Source organism: Ornithorhynchus anatinus, chromosome 12 (genome assembly GCF_004115215.2).
Source record: "Ornithorhynchus anatinus isolate Pmale09 chromosome 12, mOrnAna1.pri.v4, whole genome shotgun sequence".
In the NCBI taxonomy this organism is placed as follows: Eukaryota; Metazoa; Chordata; class Mammalia; order Monotremata; family Ornithorhynchidae; genus Ornithorhynchus; species Ornithorhynchus anatinus.
In genome coordinates this window covers 5,345,653-5,365,108 of record NC_041739.1, presented here as the reverse complement: position 1 = coordinate 5,365,108, position 19,456 = coordinate 5,345,653, and the positions used below count along the sequence as shown (strand labels likewise).

General features: G+C 55.1%; 1 protein-coding gene across 1 annotated transcript; it reads right to left on the bottom strand.

Moving 5' to 3' along the window:
- Positions 1 to 1,020: 1,020 nt before the first annotated feature.
- Positions 1,021 to 16,020, bottom strand: AGA (aspartylglucosaminidase). The gene is made up of 9 exons (XM_001517699.6): positions 15,832 to 16,020; positions 13,599 to 13,752; positions 12,070 to 12,182; positions 10,234 to 10,346; positions 8,918 to 9,032; positions 8,001 to 8,076; positions 5,426 to 5,533; positions 3,671 to 3,804; positions 1,021 to 1,459 (listed from the first exon to the last, which is right to left on the bottom strand). Exons 1-9 carry the CDS (start codon positions 15,998 to 16,000, stop codon positions 1,359 to 1,361), a joined length of 1,083 nt encoding a protein of 360 aa, XP_001517749.3. The 5' UTR covers positions 16,001 to 16,020; the 3' UTR covers positions 1,021 to 1,358.
- Between the last annotated feature and the right edge of the window lie 3,436 nt (positions 16,021 to 19,456).

Sequence of the window (19,456 nt, the reverse complement as noted above, 5' to 3'; positions counted from 1 at the left end):
TGGCATTAGCGTCTTCTCCAGAGAATTAGTCCTCCTGACGAAGTGTCCAAAATATGCTCATCTAAGTCGAGTCATTTGGCCTTCCGATGACCATATTGGCTGAATTTAATCCCAAATCCATTTGTTTATTTGGGCAATCCATGGTATTCAAACAAACCTTCTTCAACACCACATTTCTAAAGAATCGATGCTCTTTTTATCCTGTATTTTCACTGTCAAATAAGAACATTTGTGCTATCTTTTAAGCGCTTACTATGGGCCAGGCACAGTACTAGGCACTGGGGTGGATACAAGCAAATTGGCTTGGACACAGTCCCTGTTCCATGTGAGGCTCACAGTCTCACCCCCATTTTACAGAAGTGGGAACCGAGGCCCAGGAAAGTGACTTACCGAAGGTCACAGAGCAGACAAATGGCGGAACTGGAATTGGAACCCTTGACTTTCTTACTCACGTTGTCCCGCTTTCTAAATTCCTACCTTGGGGACACAAAGAGTGGGATTCTCCAAACGCTTAGGAACAACGTCACTGGTTTTAATAATAATTATGGTATTTATTAAGCGCTTGCTCCACGCTAAGCACTGGGTAGACACAATACAAGCAGATGGGAAACAGGCCCCGTCCCACTTGCGGACCACAGACTAAGAGGGAGGGAACTGAAATCACATTTTACAGATGAGGAAATGAAGGCACGGAGAAGGAAAGTGACTTGTCCGAGATCCCTCAGCAGGCAAGTTTATTCATCCATTCATTCATTCAATCGTATTTATTGATTACTGTGTGCAGAGCACTGAACTAAGCTCTTGGGAGAGTAGACTATAATGATAAACAGACACATTCCCTGCCCTGAACTACACTGGGCTCACGGTCTTAATCCCCATTTTACAGATAACTGAGGCCCAGAGAAGTGAAGTGACTTGCCCAAGGTCACACAGCAGACAAGTGGTGGAGGTGGGATCAGAACCCAGGTCCTTCTGAGTCCCAGGCCCGGGCTCTATCCACTAGGCCATGCTGCTTCCCCACGTGGCAAGTGGCAGGGCTGGGAATAGAACCCAGGCTTCCCGGCTCCCAGCTCTGTGCTCTTTTCACTAAGTCACGCTTTTTTGTTGAAAACATAAAAATATCTAGAAATCTCAAAAAACCTGGAGAACCTGGCATCCGTTCCGAATCTGGCCCAGGCATAGGTGTGCAAATATTCGAAGATGTTGAAATTGGGAAAGTGCAATTTCCACATGGATTTACTTCTCGCTCTAACGTGTGCAGGGAGAACTACGATCTCTAAAATGGCAATTAGCGAGAATCCTCTCGGCCCTCATTTCCGCCTTCATCTTTCACTCCGGACGCCGACAAGGAAGGAGACTTAAATGCAGTCGACTTTTTCCTCAGATGGTTGGCTTTGCAGGGAATGGTAAACCATGAAACGGAACTGAGAAAACTCCGGGAGTTTATTGCAAGCGGCACCTGGAAGGAAGGGGGTGGGGGGGAAGACGTGTTCGGTTTGGCCAAATCTGTTCAATGCGCGATTAACCCGCACCGTGAACACGCGAGCCCCGGTTGTAGGAAGACTTTACAGCTCTACATCTTCTGGGCTTTTCCGACGTCAACCTCCACCCGAAGCTTCTGCGAAAGCGGGAGACTAGGCTCTCGTGGGCGAGGAACATGTCTATCGACTGTTATACTCTATTCTCTCACGCGCTCAGAACAGTGCTCTGCACCAGTAAGCGCTCAATGAATCTCACTGACTGACTGAAAAGCATGCTGAGGGCTCAGATACGTGAGCCACTGATGGGGGATGAGCTCAGAGAACTCAGTAGTTCTGCCAGAATTTGGACGCTGTCGGCCACTATAGCCGCTTCCTGCCTTTGCCTGATGCTCCTTCGGAGGGCCTGGAGCTATTACGGTTACTCCCCTCCCTCGCCCCTCCGCAACCCAAGGAGCCACCCCCGGCAGGATTCCTCTCCTCAGCTCCAAAGGAGAGCATCCAAGCCCCCTCTGTGTCCTTTGCCCCATTCCCTCTCGCCCACATCCACACGCCCACCCTTTTTCCGGGGCCCCACTTCCTTCTCTCTCACATCCATCTGCCCTCCTCTTTCCAGAGCCTCACACCTCTCCCTCTCCCTCACACCCACCTGCCTTCCTTTTTTCTGGTGCCCCACCGGCTTTACTCCCACATCCACCCGCCCACCTCTTCTTCTGGAACCCAACCTCCTTCTCCCTCACACCCACCCGCCCTCCTTTGTTCTCGACCCCACCCTCATCTCCCACGGCCATCCGCCCTCCTTTTTCCGCAGCCCCATCTCCTCCTCTCCCACATCCACCTGCCCTCCTTTCTCCGGAGCTCCACACCCTCTCTCTCACAGCCACCTGCCCTCTTTTCTTCGTCACACAGCAGACAAGCGGCGGAGTCGGGATTAGAACCCAGATCCTCTGATTCCCGAGCCCGGGCTCTTTCTACTAGGCCGCACGCTTCTCCCAGTCAACACGGTACCCGGTGCCAAGACCCGGGGAGCCTGTTTTCTTTTTTATGCTATTTGTTAAGCACTTATTCTGTGGCAGGCAAATCAGGTTGGACATAATCTCTGTCCCACCTGAGGTGCACAGTCTTCATCCCCATTTTACAGATGAGGTAACTGAGACACAGAGAAGTGAAGTCACTGGCACATGGTCACCCAGCAGAGAAGTAGGAGAGCCGGGATCAGAACCCAGATCTTCTTGATTCTAGGTCTGGACCCTTTCCGTTAGGCCGCGCTGCTTCTCGACTGCTACGGGATGGGTTGATTTCATGCTGGGGGCCCAGAGGGGAGGGGAGACACTTGCCCTCCATCCAGCGAGCCCGGGGCTAAGTGCTCGGAAAAGTACGACATAACAGAGAAGGTTGTCACGTTCCCTGCAGAACGTGGAAAGGGCACGGGCCTGGGAGTCGGAGGATATGGGTTCCAATCCTGACTCTGCCACCTTTCTGCTCTGTGATCTCAGGCAAGTCACTTCACTTTTCTGTGCCTCAGTTCCCTCATCTGTAAAATGGGGATCGAGACTGTGAGCCTCATGTGTCCAACCCGATTACCTCGTATCCACCCCAGCGCTTGGTACAGTGTCTGGCACATAGTAAGCACTTAAATGCCATTATTATTACCTTTTTTATTATTAATAGACACATCCCCTGCCCACAAGGAGTTTACAGTCTAGAGGGGGAGCTCTATAATTCTCTATTTTTAGCAAGAGTTCAAAGTGAGTTGGGGTTTCCCTAGCAACCCAAGTCTCCCCGCTCCAAGTGGATCAACAGCACAGTGGATGACAGCAAAATAGGGTGAGGTTGTCACAGGAGATAATTTGGCATTCAAGCCCAAACGTGTAAGCACATACTACAGAGAATCAGCGTGTGTTAGTGGAAAGAGGCCAGGCTTGGGAGTCAGAGGTCAAGGGTTCTAATCCCGGCTCCGCCATTTGTCAGCTGTGTGACTTTGGGCAAATCACTTCACTTCTCTGTGTCTCGGTTACTTCCATCTGTCCAATGCGGATGGAGACTGTGTGCCCCACGTGGGACAATCCGATAAACTTGTATCTACCCCAGTGCTTAGAACAGTGCTTGGCACGTAGTAGGCGCTTAACAGATACAATCACTATTATTATGTCTCCCAGACACACATCGAGCGACGCCCCCGTCGAACTTACCGTAGCCGCCGGTGATATTAGCGCATATCACCGCCCCGAAGAAGTGCGGAACGTGCCTCTGAATTCTTGAGATCACTTTCTTGCACGCCGAGGCCGGGTCGTCTCCTGCCCTCATGTACTCCACGGCTTGGTAGCTGGTTAAAACGGGGAAGTTTACCCGACTACTTAAGGAGGCGGTCAGGCAGAGCCCGCAGCCATCGACGGTTCATTCAACCAACGGTTACTGAACGGGCAATGAACATTTTCAGTCAGTCAGTCAGTCAGTCAGTCAGTCAGTCAGTCAGTCGATCGTATTTAGTGAGCATAAACTGTGTGAAGAGCACTGCTCGGGGGAGCACAATAAACCGATTTAACAGACACGTTTCCTGCCCACCGCAAGCTTACAGTCTAGACAGACTTTAACAGGAATAAATAGAATTACAGATAGGTACATAAGTGTTTGTTCTACAAATGTACCTAACTGCCTTCCACCTGCTACAGCGGGTATTCCGTCGAGTGGATCAGCTTTACATGAAAGAGACGGTAAAGTCATTAAGGAACAGCCTGGCGTACCGAGAAAAATACCCGCACTAGTACAAGGCTTCTCCCAGGTGATCCAAACTGACCGATTTTGTTTCTGGGGGGTGAAATCGGTCAGCGAGATCAGTTGGGAATGGAGCTGGGACTGGACTCTTCCATGAAAGCAGCCTGGTGTGGCGGAGGCCGGGCCTGGGAGTCAGGTCAAGGGTTCTAATCCCAGCTCCGCTACTCATCTGCCGTGTGACCTTGGACAAGTCATTTCACTTTTCTGGGCTTCAGTTCCTTCATCAATGGGGATTGAGACTGTGAGCTCCTAGTGGGACAGGGACCAAGTCCAATCCGATTTGCTGTCATCCACCCCAGAGCTTAATAGAGTGCCCGGCACACAGTGAGGGCTTAACAAATACCATGAAAACGAAAGAAAAGAAAAGCCCTTCTTTCTCAGAGGGACTTCTACTAAACCTGTCCTTGACGGCGCTGATTATGGACCTATCTCATTTGGAGGTCGCTTTCTCGGCCTCCCAGGAAAATATGAGTGTTCACCGTTGGGACAGAAACTTTCAACGTGGGACATATAGGGTACTTGGTGCCAGACAAGGCTACACCCTTCAGGAGTTCCTTCCTTTTTCTTTCTTTTCCTTCCTCCTCCTTTCCTTTGTTCTTCCTTCCTTTCTTTCCTCCTTTCGTTTCCCCTTCTTTCCTTTGTTCTTCCTTTCTTTCCTCCTTTCCTCCGCTATTCCTTTCTTTCCTTCTTCCTTCCTTTCTTCCCTCCTTCTTTCCTTTCACCCTTCCTTTTCTTCCCTTTCTCCTCCTTTCCTTTGTTCTTCCTTTCTTTCCTCCTTTCCATCCTACATCTTTCCATGGCTCTTCCTTTCTTTCCTTCTTCCTTCCTTCCTTTCCTCTTTTTTTCTAGTTCCCTTTCTTTTCTTTCCTTCCCCCTTCCTTTGTTCTTCCTTTCTTTCCTCCTTCTCTCCTTTTCAGTCCCTTTCTTTTCTTTCCTTTCCCTCCTCCTTCTTTCCTTTGTTCTTGCTTTCTTTCCTCCTCCTTCCCTTTCTTTCCTTTTCTTCCTCTTTCATTTCTTCTTCCTTTTCCTTCTTCCTGTCTTTCATCCTCCTTTCCCTTCCTCCCCTTCCTCCTTCTTTCCTTTGTCCTTTCTTTCCTTCCCCGCCCCGCTGTCTCCCTCTCTCCCCGGCCGCCCGCCCCGCTGTCTCCCTCCCTCCCCGCTCCGCCAGAGACCTGGGTAAGAAGCGCATCATGGCGTCGCCGTCTCCGGTGGCAGCGGCCCCTCCCACGGTGCTGTCGGCGTAGGAACCGGCGCCCGCCACGGGTGAGTCGCCCACGCGCCTGCGGGGAAAGAGACGCTCGGTTTCTCTCCCCCTCTAGACCGTCAGCTCGTCGTGGGCAGGGAAGATGTCCGTTCGCTGTTGGGGTGTACTCTCCCCAACCCTTAATACCGTGCTTTGCACACAGTGAGCCCTCGGTAAACGTGACTGAAGGAATAAATTACGGGGAGCCCTCTTTTGTGGGGAGGGCAAGAAGTGGGGGGGTCCCCTCAGGAGGGGATTGGAGGAAGGGGTGGCTCCTACACCCACCGCTGCACTCGCTTGTTACAAACCAGAGAAGCGGTGCGGCCTACTGGAAAGCGCCCGGGTCTGGGTGCTAATCTCGACTCTGCCGCTTTTTTTTCCACTTTAACGGTAGTTGTGCCTGGAACTGTACTAAGTACCGGGGTAGATACGGGATAATCAGGTTGGACACGGGCCCTGTTCCACATAGGGCTCACAGTCTTAACCTCCATTTTACAGAGGAGGTCACTGAGGCACAGAGAAGTTAAGTGGCTTGACCAAGGTCGCACAGCAGACAAGTGGCGGAGCGGGGATCAGAACCCAGGTTGGCGTCCTATCTATTCTCAAACCACTCGTCTGCTGTGGGACCATGGGCAAGTCACTTCATTTCTCATCTGTCAAATGGAGATTCGATCTTACTCCATCTTTACGTAGAACGTGAGCCCCGTGTGGAAAGGGGAATGGGCCCAACCTGATAATCACGTATCCACCCCAGAGCAGAGTACAGTGCCTGGCACACAGTAAGTGTTTAATAAGGATCGTGAATACAAACAAAGGATATAAAAACAAAGAGCATCAGTGTTGTCCTTCTTAAGCTAGACATCAGCATCAAAAACACACGCTCCCTGACCCTCGGGGCCCAGACAGTGGCTCAACTGGATTCGATTGAAGCTTTTTTTTCCCCCAAAGCCCCGAGATGATGCATGGCGACAACCAAGGAGGGGGAGAAGGAAAGGAGGAGGAGGAGTGGAAGCGAAAGAGGAGGAGGAGAAGGACGAGGTTGAGGACGAGGAGGAGAAGGAAAGGGAAAGCAGCAGGTGGAGGAGAAGGAAAGGAGGAGGAAGAGGAGGCGGCCAAGGACGAGGTTGAGGGTGAGGAAGAGCAGGAGAAAGAAAGAAAAAGCAGAAAGTACAGAAGGAAAGGCTAAGGAAGATGAGGAGGACGAGAATGAGGTGGAGGATGAGGATGGGGAAGAGCAGGAGAAGAAGGAAAAGAGGAGCAGGAGGTGGGGGAGAAGTAGGAAAAGAGAAGGAGGAGAAGGAAAGGAAAAGCAGAAAGTAGAGGAGAAGGAAAGGCTAAGGAAGATGAGAAGGACGAGAATGAGGTGGAGGATGAGGATGGGGAAGAGCAGGAGAAGAAGGAAAAGAGGAGCAGGAGGTGGGGGAGAAGTAGGAAAAGAGAAGGAGGAGAAGGAAAGGAAAAGCAGAAAGTAGAGGAGAAGGAAAGGCTAAGGAAGATGAGAAGGACGAGAATGAGGTGGAGGATGAGGATGGGGAAGAGCAGGAGAAGAAGGAAAGAGAGCAGGAGGTGGGGGAGAAGTAGGAAAAGAGAAGGAGGAGAAGGAAAGGAAAAGCAGAAAGTAGAGGAGAAGGAAAGGCTAAGGAAGATGAGAAGGACGAGAATGAGGTGGAGGATGAGGATGGGGAAGAGCAGGAGAAGAAGGAAAAGAGGAGCAGGAGGTGGGGGAGAAGTAGGAAAAGAGAAGGAGGAGAAGGAAAGGAAAAGCAGAAAGTAGAGGAGAAGGAAAGGCCAAGGAAGATGAGAAGGACGAGAATGAGGTGGAGGATGAGGATGGGGAAGAGCAGGAGAAGAAGGAAAAGAGGAGCAGGAGGTGGGGGAGAAGTAGGAAAAGAGACGGTGAAGGAGGAGGAGGAGAAGAGTGGCAAAGGAGAAGGAGGAAAGGGAGAGGAGTGGGAGGAGTGGGAGGAGTGGGAGGAGGAGGAGGAGGAGGAGGAGGAGGAGGAGGAGGAGGAGGAGGAGGAGGAGGAGGAGGAGGAGAAGGAAAGGAGGAAGAAGAGAAGGAAAAGAGGAGGAGGAGGGATGGTGTCATCTTGCATTCCTGGACACGTTAAAATTCATGAACTTTGAGTGAAGCAGGCGGCAATGGATCAAACAAGGCCGAATAGGGGTGTTCACTGACATCCTTGGCCTCGCACCAAAATCGGGACCTCTACGTGATTGCCTTTCCTCTCTCTAAGTTCCTCCCTGGCGGGCCTTCTTTCTTCTGTACTTCTCTATTTCCTGGGCTTGATTCTAGACTTCCTAGAACAGCGTGCAAAACCCAGTGGACGCTCAACATGGTGACGGCCGACTACTTTAGGAAACAGTTACGTATATCTCGGGAGAGGCACGGATGGAGAAGCAACCGCTAGCGAGATATATAGGCTCCCCTGAAGGCTAAGCCGCTGGATCGGAGAATCAGAGAGGAGTGCGTCCAACCCCGCGGCCCCAAAGAAAGCACTGACCCGTGTATTTTGTGATTGGCCCCGTTCGACGAGGTTCCCGAAGCCGTGTGGCCACTCTTGCCAATCACGACCATCCCTAGAAATTTAAAAACAATAATAATAAAAAAAACAACAACAACCCAGAAAGACGACGGATCAACAGGACAATGTCCGAAAGAGTCGTGAAACGTCAAAACGATGAGAAAGCAGTAGATTTATCTGTCCACTTCATACTGGCGGTGGAACCACTACTAATGATAACGATGCTATCTGTTAAGCGTTTACCACGTGCCAAGCACTGGCCTAAGCGCTGGCGGAGATACAAGGTAGTCAGGTTGTCCCCCACGGGGCTGACGGTCTTCATCCCCATTTTACAGATGAGGTAACTGAGGCACAGCGAAGTGACTGTCCCGAAGTCACACAGCTGACAGGTGGCAGAGCTGGGATTCGAACCCATGACCCCCGACTCCCAAGCCCGGGCTCTTTCCACTGAGCCACGCCGCTTAAGCCGGCCGCGGCGGACGGAGGCGGCTTTAACGGAAAAGCAACCCGTCCCTTCTTTCCCGAGAGGACATCGTACTGTCGGGCGTCAGGGGACCGGGGTTCTAATCCTGCCTCGGCCTGGGCACGTGACCTCACTTCTCGGCGCCTCAGTCTCCTCCTCTGCAAAATGGGAATTCCATACCCGGCGTCCCTCTCCCTTTGACTCTGAGCCCCAGGCAGGGACTCCGATCTGATCGTCTTGGATCTCTCCCGCCGTTTAGCACAGCGCTCGGCACCTAGTCGGCGCTTAATACGACAACTATTTTTTATCAGTCCTTCCTACCTAGTTGTCTTCACTTACATAACAGGGCCAGGCTACCGGTGCCGAGACAGGGAAAGTCAGGAACTACCTAAAGGCGTGAGATCTGAAGTACGAAGGTCAAGGGATACTTTACCGATCGTGTCATGACCGTGAAGATTGATTTTCCCCGGGGCTGGCGCTTTCCGCTGAACGAGGCCTCCGGCGGGCTTGTAGGGGCCACAGGATTTTGAAGCATCCGGTATGACATTCTGAAAATAATAACCCGACACTTCTCGCCAAACGGGCTGCGGCGGGCCGGCCGCTGAAAACCGACCGGCCTCCGGAGAAGCGCAGCAAACCGCGACGAGGTTTCCGGCGCGCGGTCGGCGGCCGGTCCGACACACGCCTGAGTGGACGAGACGCACGGCGTTGACGACGCTCGGACCGGCCCAGGATATTCTCCTTTAAAAACGGCGGAAGATTCTCAGGGCTACGCCGTCGCGCGTGAACCGAAGCCTGTATCCACCGGGCGTTTAGTACAGCGCCAGGCGCATAAGAAGTGCTTAACAAATACCGTTATCATTATTCAGATGGCGACTCTCGGCGGGCTCACAGGCCGGCGACCGTTACTTGGTTGCTACCATCTGGGGTTTATCGCTCGCCTGGATCTAGTCTGAAAAATCTACAGCCGTATATGATGATGTTGGTATTTGTTAAGCGCTTACTATGTGCAGACCACCGTTCTAAGCGCTGGGGGAGATACGGGGTCATCAGGTCGTCCCGCGTGAGGCTCACGGTTAATCCCCATTTTCCAGATGCGGTAACCGAGGCACAGAGAAGTGACTCGCCCACAGTCACACAGCTGACAAGTGGCAGAGCCGGGATTTGAACCCATGATCTCGGACTCCCAAGCCCGGGCTCTTTCTCTAATGAAAATCACTGGCCGGACATTATTCTTAGAAACGTTTTATATTTGTTCCAGAGGCGGCAACATCATCGATGGCGGCGTCACCGCACGCAAAGCTTAGGGGCCGGGGAAGGGAGTCAAAATGAAAGCAGTTACCATCGAAACTCCAGGTAGTTCTCATTTCTCAGTTCTCATTTCTGCCGATATTTGAGAATTGAAGGGGAGTCTGTTTTAGGGTGAGGCTCCTGGTCCCTGAAGGGGCGTAAGATGGTGAGATCAGGGCACCCGGGATGGGCGCTAAGAAGTTGTAGGTGGCAATAGCAAAAATAAACCCAAAAAACTCAAACAAAACAGACCACCGAGCTGATGGACAGACCGTAAACCGACCTAGACCGCAACCTTCTGCCGTGAAAGAAAAATGATTTTTGAGAAACACACAGAGAGTCTACAACTGCCACTGGAAAGCATTCCCGGATTTGGGCCTAAGCCGACGAACTCTCCCAAAAGAGGATGCCTTGAAACGGAAGGAAAACCTGGCTCCCGATGATAGCGACGAAACGTACCTTCCAGAAATTGGGCTGACAGTTCTGCCTCAGCCACCGCGAATACGCGGAGGCTGAGTGGTTGGTGGATAAGTCTTCGTTGGGGAATCCCATGGCTTCGGCAAACTGGGTGGCTAGAAGGTAAGGGGACGGGGCAAAAGGAGAATAAACGACGATACACTTGGCAAACGCTTTAGCTCGGAAGCGAAAGACGCGAGGGTGGAGGCTCTTCGTGGGAAGGGAACACACAACTCTGTCATACTGGACTCTCCCAGCTCTGCCCACAGGAAGCCCTCGGTAAATACCCCCGGTCGAGTGATGAATTAAAAGAAGCCAGGGAGGGAAAGCCACTCGACTTCCCCGATTCTGGGCGGGGGTTTTATTCATTTGCAGTTTGGAGGATGGGTATTAAGCGGGCTACGTGATTGGCTGTTGAAACGGTGGGCTCACAAATATCATCAACGTTACGACCGTTCAAAGAGAGGAAGAGGAACCGCCAGAAAAAAAGCTTTTTATACCGGCCCGGGCAAAGGCAACGAGTTTTTCTTTTAGATTTTTTTTTTACGGTATTGCTAAGCGTTCACTGTGTGCCGGGCGCTGTTCTGAGCGCTAAGGGAGATAAGAAGGTGAGGAGTGGGACACGGTCCGTGTCCCAAATGGGGCCTCGCGGTCCCAATCCCATTTTTCAGATGAGGCGATCGAGGCCCAGAGAAGTGAAGTGATTTGACCAAGGGCACACAGAAGTGAAGCGGCGGACCCAAAAGTAGAACCCAGGTCCTTCCTTCCGACATCCAGGCCCGGGCTCCAGCCGCTAGACCGTGCTACCTCTGTTCTGGCCATTTAAAAATAACGATAATAACAATAATGCTATTTGTTAAGCGCTTGCTATGTGCCAGGCACTCTGCTAAGCGCCGGGGAGGACACAAGCAAATCGGGTTGGGAACGGCCCCTTGTCCCGCATGGGGCTCAGTCTCAATCCGCAATTTACAGATGAGGTAACTGAGGCCCAGAGAAGTGCAGTGACTTGCCTAAGGCCACACGGCAGACAAGTGGCGGAGCCGGGATAAGAACTCATGACTTTTTGACTCCCGGGCCCGTGGTCTAGCCGCTTCGGTTCCGGCCTTCTGTTTCCCCCGCTTCAAAGTGCCAACTCTGGAAATCAACAATTAACTCAGGCCCCCTCGTGACCTGGAAAATCGGCCCCGGGGCCGACTTCAAGGCCAAGGTTGGAAACTCTGGTCCCACGCGGGGGTCGGCAACTAGCGGGGCGCCGGGACGGACCGTCCGATTAGGCCGAGGTGCCTCCATTCTGGATCAATGGGTTCAGAGATGTCCTTGAAGGGGCTCTACACCCGGCTGGAAATCCACAGCGTGGCGGCTCTGATACCGGCAGCCTCTGAGGTAGGACGGGAAAGGGCAAGCTCTGCCGGTGGCGATCGAAATCAAAGAGCTCCTAGACTGGGGCAGAGAGTTTCGGCGGGGAAATCAAGGCGGCCCCCCTACTGCGGACTAGTCCGGAAAAGCTGCGGACCGCCCCGTCCGAGGTAAAAACGGTGGATTTGATTTACATTTCACACCCAGGAGGCACCCTGAAGTTTGCCTTACTGTGGCTGCCAATTCCCGCGTCCAGCGGAGCGTGGCCCGCTGGTGAAACCGTAGCCCGGAGGCTCCTTCGAGGCCGGGATCGTGTCCCCCGACTGTTTACTCGCCCGATCATTTAGGACACTGCCCTGCACCGCATAAGCGCTCAACAGATACCACCGACCGACTCGCTCGTCGTTCTCTCGTAATGAACACGACCGTCCGGGGGAACCACCAGGGCCAAGATGAATCTACAGGGGTGACCGCTCAAATTACCTGATTCTCCCACTAAAAGCGTGTGTCTCGTATGCTCCATGACTTTCCGGGCGACCCCGATAGCGTTTTTTACGCGTCGGAGACCCGCCACGGCACCAACTTCCATGGTCGTGCTAAATCCGAGAACATCAGAAGCCCGTCAATCTCCACACTCGGTCCCGCATTTATAATACCCCCCGCAGCTCAGTGAGATGGTCAGCTTCAACGACACTTCACTGGGAAGTTATCGTTATTCGTATGGTACTCGTTAAGCCTTTACTACTACTACTACTACTACTAATGTTGGTATCTGTTAAGCGCTTACTGTGTGCAGAGCTCTGTTCTAAGCGCTGGGGTAGATCCAGGGGAATCGGGTCGTCCCACGTGAGGCTCACAATTAATCCCCATTTTCCAGATGAGGTCACTGAGGCCCAGAGAAGTGAAGTGACTCGCCCACAGTCACACAGCTGACCGGCGGCAGAGCCGGGAGTCGAACTCATGACCTCCGACTCCGAAGCACAGGCTCTTTTCCACTGAGCCACGCTACTATGCACCAAGCACTGTACTAAGCGCCGGGCGGATACAAGATGATCGGGTCGGACGTAGTCCTTGTCCCACACGGGGCTCACAGAACACCGTCTTTTTTTTTTTAAACGGTATTCATTCAGCGCTCGCTACGTGACGGACACCGTTCCGAGTACTGGGGTCAAAACAAGCCACATCAGGTTGGACACAGTCCCTGCCTCCCGTGGGGCTCACAATCTTGATCCCCAATTTAGAGATGAGGCAACAGAGGCCTAGAGAAGTGAAGTGGCTTTGCCCGAGCTCACACAGCGGACAAGCGGCGGCGCCGGGATTAGAATCCGGGTCTTTCTGAGTCCCAGACCGGGGCCCTAACCACGAGGCGATGCGGCGTCAAATCCTGTTTCCCAATTTAGAAGGAAGCGCTCAATAAACACAATGAAATGAATTTGGAAAATCATCTTAAATCCCTGACTTTTACAAAAAGTCAAAAAGCGATCCTCTCACGACCGCACGGGCACATCTAGGCATTAAGGGGGTCTGAGACGTGAAGCGGAAGCAGGTCGGCCCGGCTCCTCTGTCGGTTTGTCACGGAGGGTAAGACGGGGGGGGTGGTAAGGTCACCCTGGACAAGTCACTGCACTTCTCTGGGCCTCAGTTCCCTCATCTGTCAAATGGGGATTAAGACCGTGAGCCCCACGTGGGACGGGGATCGAGTCCAAACCCATTTGCTTGTCTCCACCCCAGAATTTAGAACGGCGTCTGGAACGGAGTAAGCGCCTAACAAATACCACAGTTGTTATTACGACAGTTGGGATAATACCCGTGCCTGTTTGTTTGTTTTGCTCTCTGTCTCCTCCCCTCTAGACTCTAAACCCGTTGTGGGCAAGGATCCTTTCTCTTTATGGCCGAATCGTACTCTCCAGGCGCTCAGTACGGTGCTCTGCACACAGCAAGCGCTCGATAAATAGGATGGTATGAACCGACGGATGCGCGACACCCTCCCTCGCCGCCAATCCCGCTCTTACCCATCCATAATCATGGCATCCAAAGTGGTCTCCCCGAGCTCATCGGGATGCCCGCCGAAGCCGACGCTGCCGTCGCACTGTTGGGCCTCGCACAGCGAACAGCCGCTCTCCACGGCGTCCAGTTCAGAGCCCCCGGCCTGCAGCTTACTCCACGCTGGGAACGACACCGCGGGTCACCCGCACCGGTCCCCGGGGGAACCTCGCTCAAGACGGGGCGGGGAACCTCCCCCGGCAAAACCCGACCGGGGCCCGAGCGCGGCGCCGGTGAGAGGAACGGATCTCCTCGAATAATTATGGTGTTCAGTACATCTCCTTAAGGGAAGATAACCCCCGATACCCACTTCCGCTCCTCCTCGGAACCGCACGGGAGCCTCCCTCTTCTGCTGATGATAATAACGATAATGATGATGATGACAATACCGTTGGTAGTTGTTAAGCGCTTACTATGTGCAGAGCACCGTTCTGGGGGACGCGAGGCTCACGGTCTCGATTCCCATTTTGCAGATGAGGGAACCGAGGCACAGAGAAGCGAAGTGATCCCCGGGGAAGCGGTGACGACGACGACGATAGTAATTAAGAGCTTCCTATCTGCCGAGCGCCCTGCTAAGCGTTAATAACGATAAGGACGGTATCTGTGAAGCGCTCACTACGTGCAAAGCGCCGTGCTGGGGGATACAAGGTGATCAGATCGTCCCACGCGGGGCTCGCGGTCTTAATCCCCATTTTGCAGATGAGGGAACTGAGGCCCAGAGGAGTGAAGCGACCGGCCCGAAGTCGCACAGCCGACGGGCGGCGGAGCCGGGATGCGAACCCGCGACCTCCGACTCCCGAGCCCGGGTTCTTTCCGCCGAGCCACGCCGCTCCTCACATCGGCACCGACGAGATAATCGGGTCGGAGTCCCCGTCCCCCAAGGGGTTCACGGTCTTCACCCCCATTCGACGGACGAGACGACCGAGGGCCGGAGGAGTGAGACGACCGGCCTGAGGTCACACGGCAGACAAGCGTCGGGGCCGGGATCGGAACCGAAGTCCCAGGACGCTCCCGAATCCCAGTCGCTCCCGGGCGGAAACGCGGACGACGACGATGATCACGGCATCTGTCGGGCGCTCGCTCCGGGCCGGGCGCCGTCCCAAGCGCCGGGGGAGATGCGAGGTTATGGGACGTCCCACGTAGGACTGGCGGATCGATGCCCGTTTTCCGGATGAGGCGACCGAGGCCCAGGGCGGTGAAGTGACCGGGCCGGGGTCACCCGGCAGAGGGGCGGAGCTGGGATCGGAGCCCGCGTCCTCTGACCCCCCAGCCCGTGCGCTGGCCCCTGGGCCATCTGCCCTAGGAGCGGCGTGGCTCGGTGGAAAGGGCACGGGCTTGGGAGTCAGGGCTCATGAGTCCGAAGCCCGGCTCTGCCACTCGTCGGCTGGGCGACCGTGGGCGAGTCACTTCGCTTCTCTGGGCCTCGGTTCCCTCATCTGTAAGATGGGGACGAAGACCGTGAGCCCCACGTGGGACGACCCGATTCCCCTGTGTCTACCCCGGCGCTTGGAACGGTGCTCGGTACGTAGTAGGCGCTTAACAGATACCAACATCATCATCATTATTATTATTATTACCCCGGCCCTTCCTGCAGGATAAGCGCCTATCACTGTTATTACAATCCATTCATTCATTCCATAGTATTCATTGAGCGCTTACTATGCGCGCAGCAGTGGACTGAGCGCTTCGAATGGACAATTCGGCAACAGAGACGGTCCCTGCCCATCGACGGGTTGCAGGTCTAATGGGGGGAGACGGTCTAATCTGATGGGGGGGTCGGGGGGCACGGGGGGGGGACGGACACGGACCTGGGCCGGGCCGCAGCCCCCCCCCCCCCCCCGCTGCCCCTCTCCCCCTGGCTGACTCCCCAACTGTCCCTCCCTCCAGGTGACCCACCGACTGCCCCTCCTGCTGCCCCCCCAGCTGCCCCTCTGGCGCCCCTCCTGCTGCCCCTTCCCTTGGCTGCCCCTCCTGCTTCCCCTCCCCCTGGCTGACCCCCCCCAGCTGCCCCTTCCACCGGATGACCCAGCGATTGCCCCTCCTGCTGCCCCCCGGCTGCCCCTCCCCCCGGCTGATCCTCCTGATGCCCCCCCCCCGGCTGCCCCACCCCCTGGATGACCCCCCGACTGCCCCTCCCTCCGGATGACCCCCGACTGCCCCTCCGGCCGCCCCTCCCCCCGGCTTCCCCTCCGTCCCCGTCACCTGCTCGGGTGGCATTGCCGAAGGGCCACGTGTTGATGACCAGGGGCGGAGCCACACCCTGGACCTGCACCAGCTGCAGCACATGCACCAGCTGCAGCACATGCACCAGCTGCAGCACATGCACCAGCTGCAGCAGCTGCAGGACGAGCAACGGGCAGGGCCGCGCCATCGCCCTCCCCCCCGCCCTCGGGCCCCGGCTCGGGCCCCGCCCCTGGAGGCCCCGCCCCCTTTAGACCCCGCCCCCGCGTCGCCTGTCAATCAGAGGCCACGCCCCCCTCGCGTCGCTACCAACCACAAGGCCGGATTCCCGCCCGGGCCCCGCCCCCGGGCGAGGCCCCGCCCCCCCCCGCTCGGCCCCCGCGCGCGGGCGCGGCCCCGCCCCCCGCGCCGCGGCGCGCGCCGCGGGCTCGCGCGGCTTCTGCGCCTGCGCGGGGGCGGCCGTCGGGGGGAGGGGCGGCCGAGCGGGCCCTGCCCGCCTCAGGGGTCAGAGGTCACGACCCCAACGTTTAGGGGGGCGACACAGGGGGGTCGTTACACCAGCCCGAGGCTGCTCAGCGCACTGCTTAGCACCTAGTAAAAGCATAACAAATAATAATAATAACGTTGGGATTTGTTAGGCGCTTATTATGTGCCGAGCACTGTTGTGAGCGCTGGGGGAGACACAGGGCGATCAGGTTGCCCCACGTGAGGCTCCCGGTCTTCATCCCCCTTTTCCAGATGAGGGCACTGAGGCCCAGAGAAGTGAAGTGACTGGCCCACGGTCACCCAGCCGACGAGTGGCCGAGCCGGGATTCGAACCCATGACCTCCGACTCCCGAGCCCCGGCTCTTTCCACCGGGCCACGCTGCTAGTCAGGTTGGACGCGGTCCCTGTCGCGCGTAGGACTCCCGGTCTTCGCCCCCGTTGTACAGATGAGGCGACTGAGGCCCAGAGAAGTGAAGTGACTGGCCCAAAGTCACACAGCTGACCCGTGGCGGGTCCAGGATTCGAACCCATGACCTCTGACTCCCAAGCCCGGGCTTTTTCCCACCGGACCTCCCTGCTAGTTGGTATTTGTTAAGCGCTTACTATGTGCCGAGCACCGTTCTAAGCGCCGGGGTAAACACAGGGGAATCAGGTCGTCCCACGAGGGGCTCACAGTCTTCATCCCCATTTTACAGATGAGGGAACCGAGGCCCAGAGAAGTGAAGTGACTTGCCCACAGCTAGTTAGGTCGGACACGGTCCCTGTCGCACGTAGGACTCGCAGTCTTCGCCCCCGTTGTACAGACGAGGCGACCGAGGCCCAGACAAATGATTTGTCCCAGGTCGCGGAGCAGACACGGGGCGGGGCCGGGATCAGAACCCGTGACCTTCCGACTCCCAGGCCGGGGCTTTATCCACTCAATCACACGGCTTCAAGAGTCTCTTCCGGGGCGCTCCCCGCCCGATGCTCAGACTCCCTCGCTTTCCATTTCTCCGCCTCAGGAGGGTGAAGAATCGAGAGTCTTCGAAGTCGCTCAGGGATTCGAAGCTACAGGTTCATAATAGTAGTAATGTTGGTAGTTGTTAATAATAATAATAATGTCGGTATCTGTTCAGCGCTCACTATGTGCCGAGCACCGTTCTAAGCGCTGGGGTAGACACGGGGGGATCAGGTCGTCCCACGTGGGGCTCACGGTCTTCATCCCCATTTTACAGATGAGGGAACCGAGGCCCAGAGAAGTGAAGTGACTGGCCCACGGTCACACAGCCGACGAGTGGCAGAGCCGGGATTCGAACTCATGCGCTTCACTACGTGCCGAACACCGTTCTAAGCGCTGGGGTAGACACAAAGGAATCAGGTGGTCCCACGTGGGGCTCACGGTCTTCATCCCCATTTTACAGATGAGGGAACCGAGGCCCAGAGAAGTGAAGTGACTCGCCCACGGTCACACAGCTGACAGGTGGCAGAGCTGGGATTCGAACCCATGACCTCTGACTCCAAAGCCCATGCCCTTTCCACTGAGCCCCGCCGCTTCTCATCGTGTTGGCATTTGTTAAGCGCTTACGATGTGCAGAGCGCTGTTCTAAGCGCCGGGGTAGATACAGGGTCATCAGGTCGTCCCACATGAGGCTCACAGTGAATCCCCATTTTCCAGATGAGGTAACCGAGGCCCAGGGAAGTGAAGTGACTCGCCCACGGTCCCACAGCTGACGAGCGGCGGAGCCTGGACTCGAACCCACGACCTCTGACTCCGAAGCCCGGGCTCTTTTCCACGTTCCGAGGAGTTGAGGCATTTTAGTCTCGGAGGTTTGAAGTCCCCTCCTTCCGTTCGCACCGAGGCCGGGAAATCCATCTAATAATGATAATGATGTTGGTATCTGTTAAGCGCTCACTATGTGCCGAGCACCGTTCTAAGCGCTGGGGGAGACACAGGGTGATCAGGTCGTCCCACGTGAGGCTCACAGTCTTCATCCCCATTTTACAGACGAGGGAACTGAGGCCCAGAGAAGTGAAGTGACTTGCCCAAAGTCACACAGCTGACAAGTGGCCGAGGCAGGATTCGAACCCATGACCTGAGAACTAGGCTCCCGTTCTGCTCCTCGTTCAAAGCTGGAAGCCTGACTTGGCATCGAAATTATCATTTCCATTTAAGGGGAAGAGAAGATCTTGGCTTTCGGGGACCTCGAAGCAGGTACCGTTGAAGTTCCCGACGCTCGCTCTTGCTGGATCTATAAACCGTGCGGAACGACCTCCGCCCAGGTGAGGGAATCGCGGCGCCTGAATCGTGCCTCGATTCAATCAGTTCCGACGCGCGTGGGGAAAGCCTTTATTTTTACCACCTTGGTCCGTTTTCCGATTTAATTAGAGTAGTTTCATAGACCTACAAGTCGTCCTATTAGTAAGGATAATAATGTCGGTGTTTGCTAAGCGCTTACTACGTGCCCACCGCCGTTCTAAGCGCCGGGGGAGATACAGGGTCCTCAGGTCGTCCCACGGGAGGCTCACGGTCTTCGTCCCCATTCTCCAGATGAGGTAACCGAGGCCCAGAGAAGTGAAGTGACTCGCCCACGGTCACGCAGCGGACGAGCGGCAGAGCCGGGAGTCGAACCCGTGACCTCTGACTCCCGAGCCCGGGCTCTTTCCGCTGAGCCCCGCTGTATCCCCACTCGTACCACCCAAATGGAAAGAGAGGCTATTTCCTTCCTTCCCGTAATAATCATTCTCGTATATTTAACACGGGGAAAAGTGTCGCCCGAGGTAGTTGGAGGTGATAGCGCGCTTTCTTGATTTTCTAACTCTTAAAAGTAATTATTGGGGTTAGAAAGGATAGGGTTTGAGGGTTAGTAATAATAACGACGTTGGTATTTGTTAAGCGCTTACTATGTGCCGAGCACTTTTCTAAGCGCTGGGGTAGATACAGGGGAATCGGGTCGTCCCACGTGGGGCTCACGGTCTTAATCCCCATTTTACAGATGAGGTACCGAGGCACGGAGAAGTGAAGTGACTTAGCCAAGGTCGCCCAGCAGATAGGTGGCAGAGGTGGGATTAGGGCCCAGGTCCTTCATAATAACGATAATAATAAAGATGATATCTGTTAAGCGCTTACTATGTGCCTGTTCTAAGCGCTGGGGTGGATACAGGAGGATCGGATTGTCCCACG

What these genes read in the sequence shown, in the direction of transcription:
- AGA (XM_001517699.6), bottom strand. Translation starts at nt 16,000, where the DNA reads ATGGCGCGGCCCTGCCCGTTGCTCGTCCTGCAGCTGCTGCAGCTGGTG. An exon ending in TCACGGTCATGACACGATCG is followed by an intron (nt 8,077 to 8,917) that starts GTAAAGTATCCC and finishes TTAAATTTCTAG; the next exon opens with GGATGGTCGTGATTGGCAAG. An exon ending in ATGATGCGCTTCTTACCCAG is followed by an intron (nt 3,805 to 5,425) that starts GTCTCTGGCGGA and finishes CGTTTTAACCAG; the next exon opens with CTACCAAGCCGTGGAGTACA.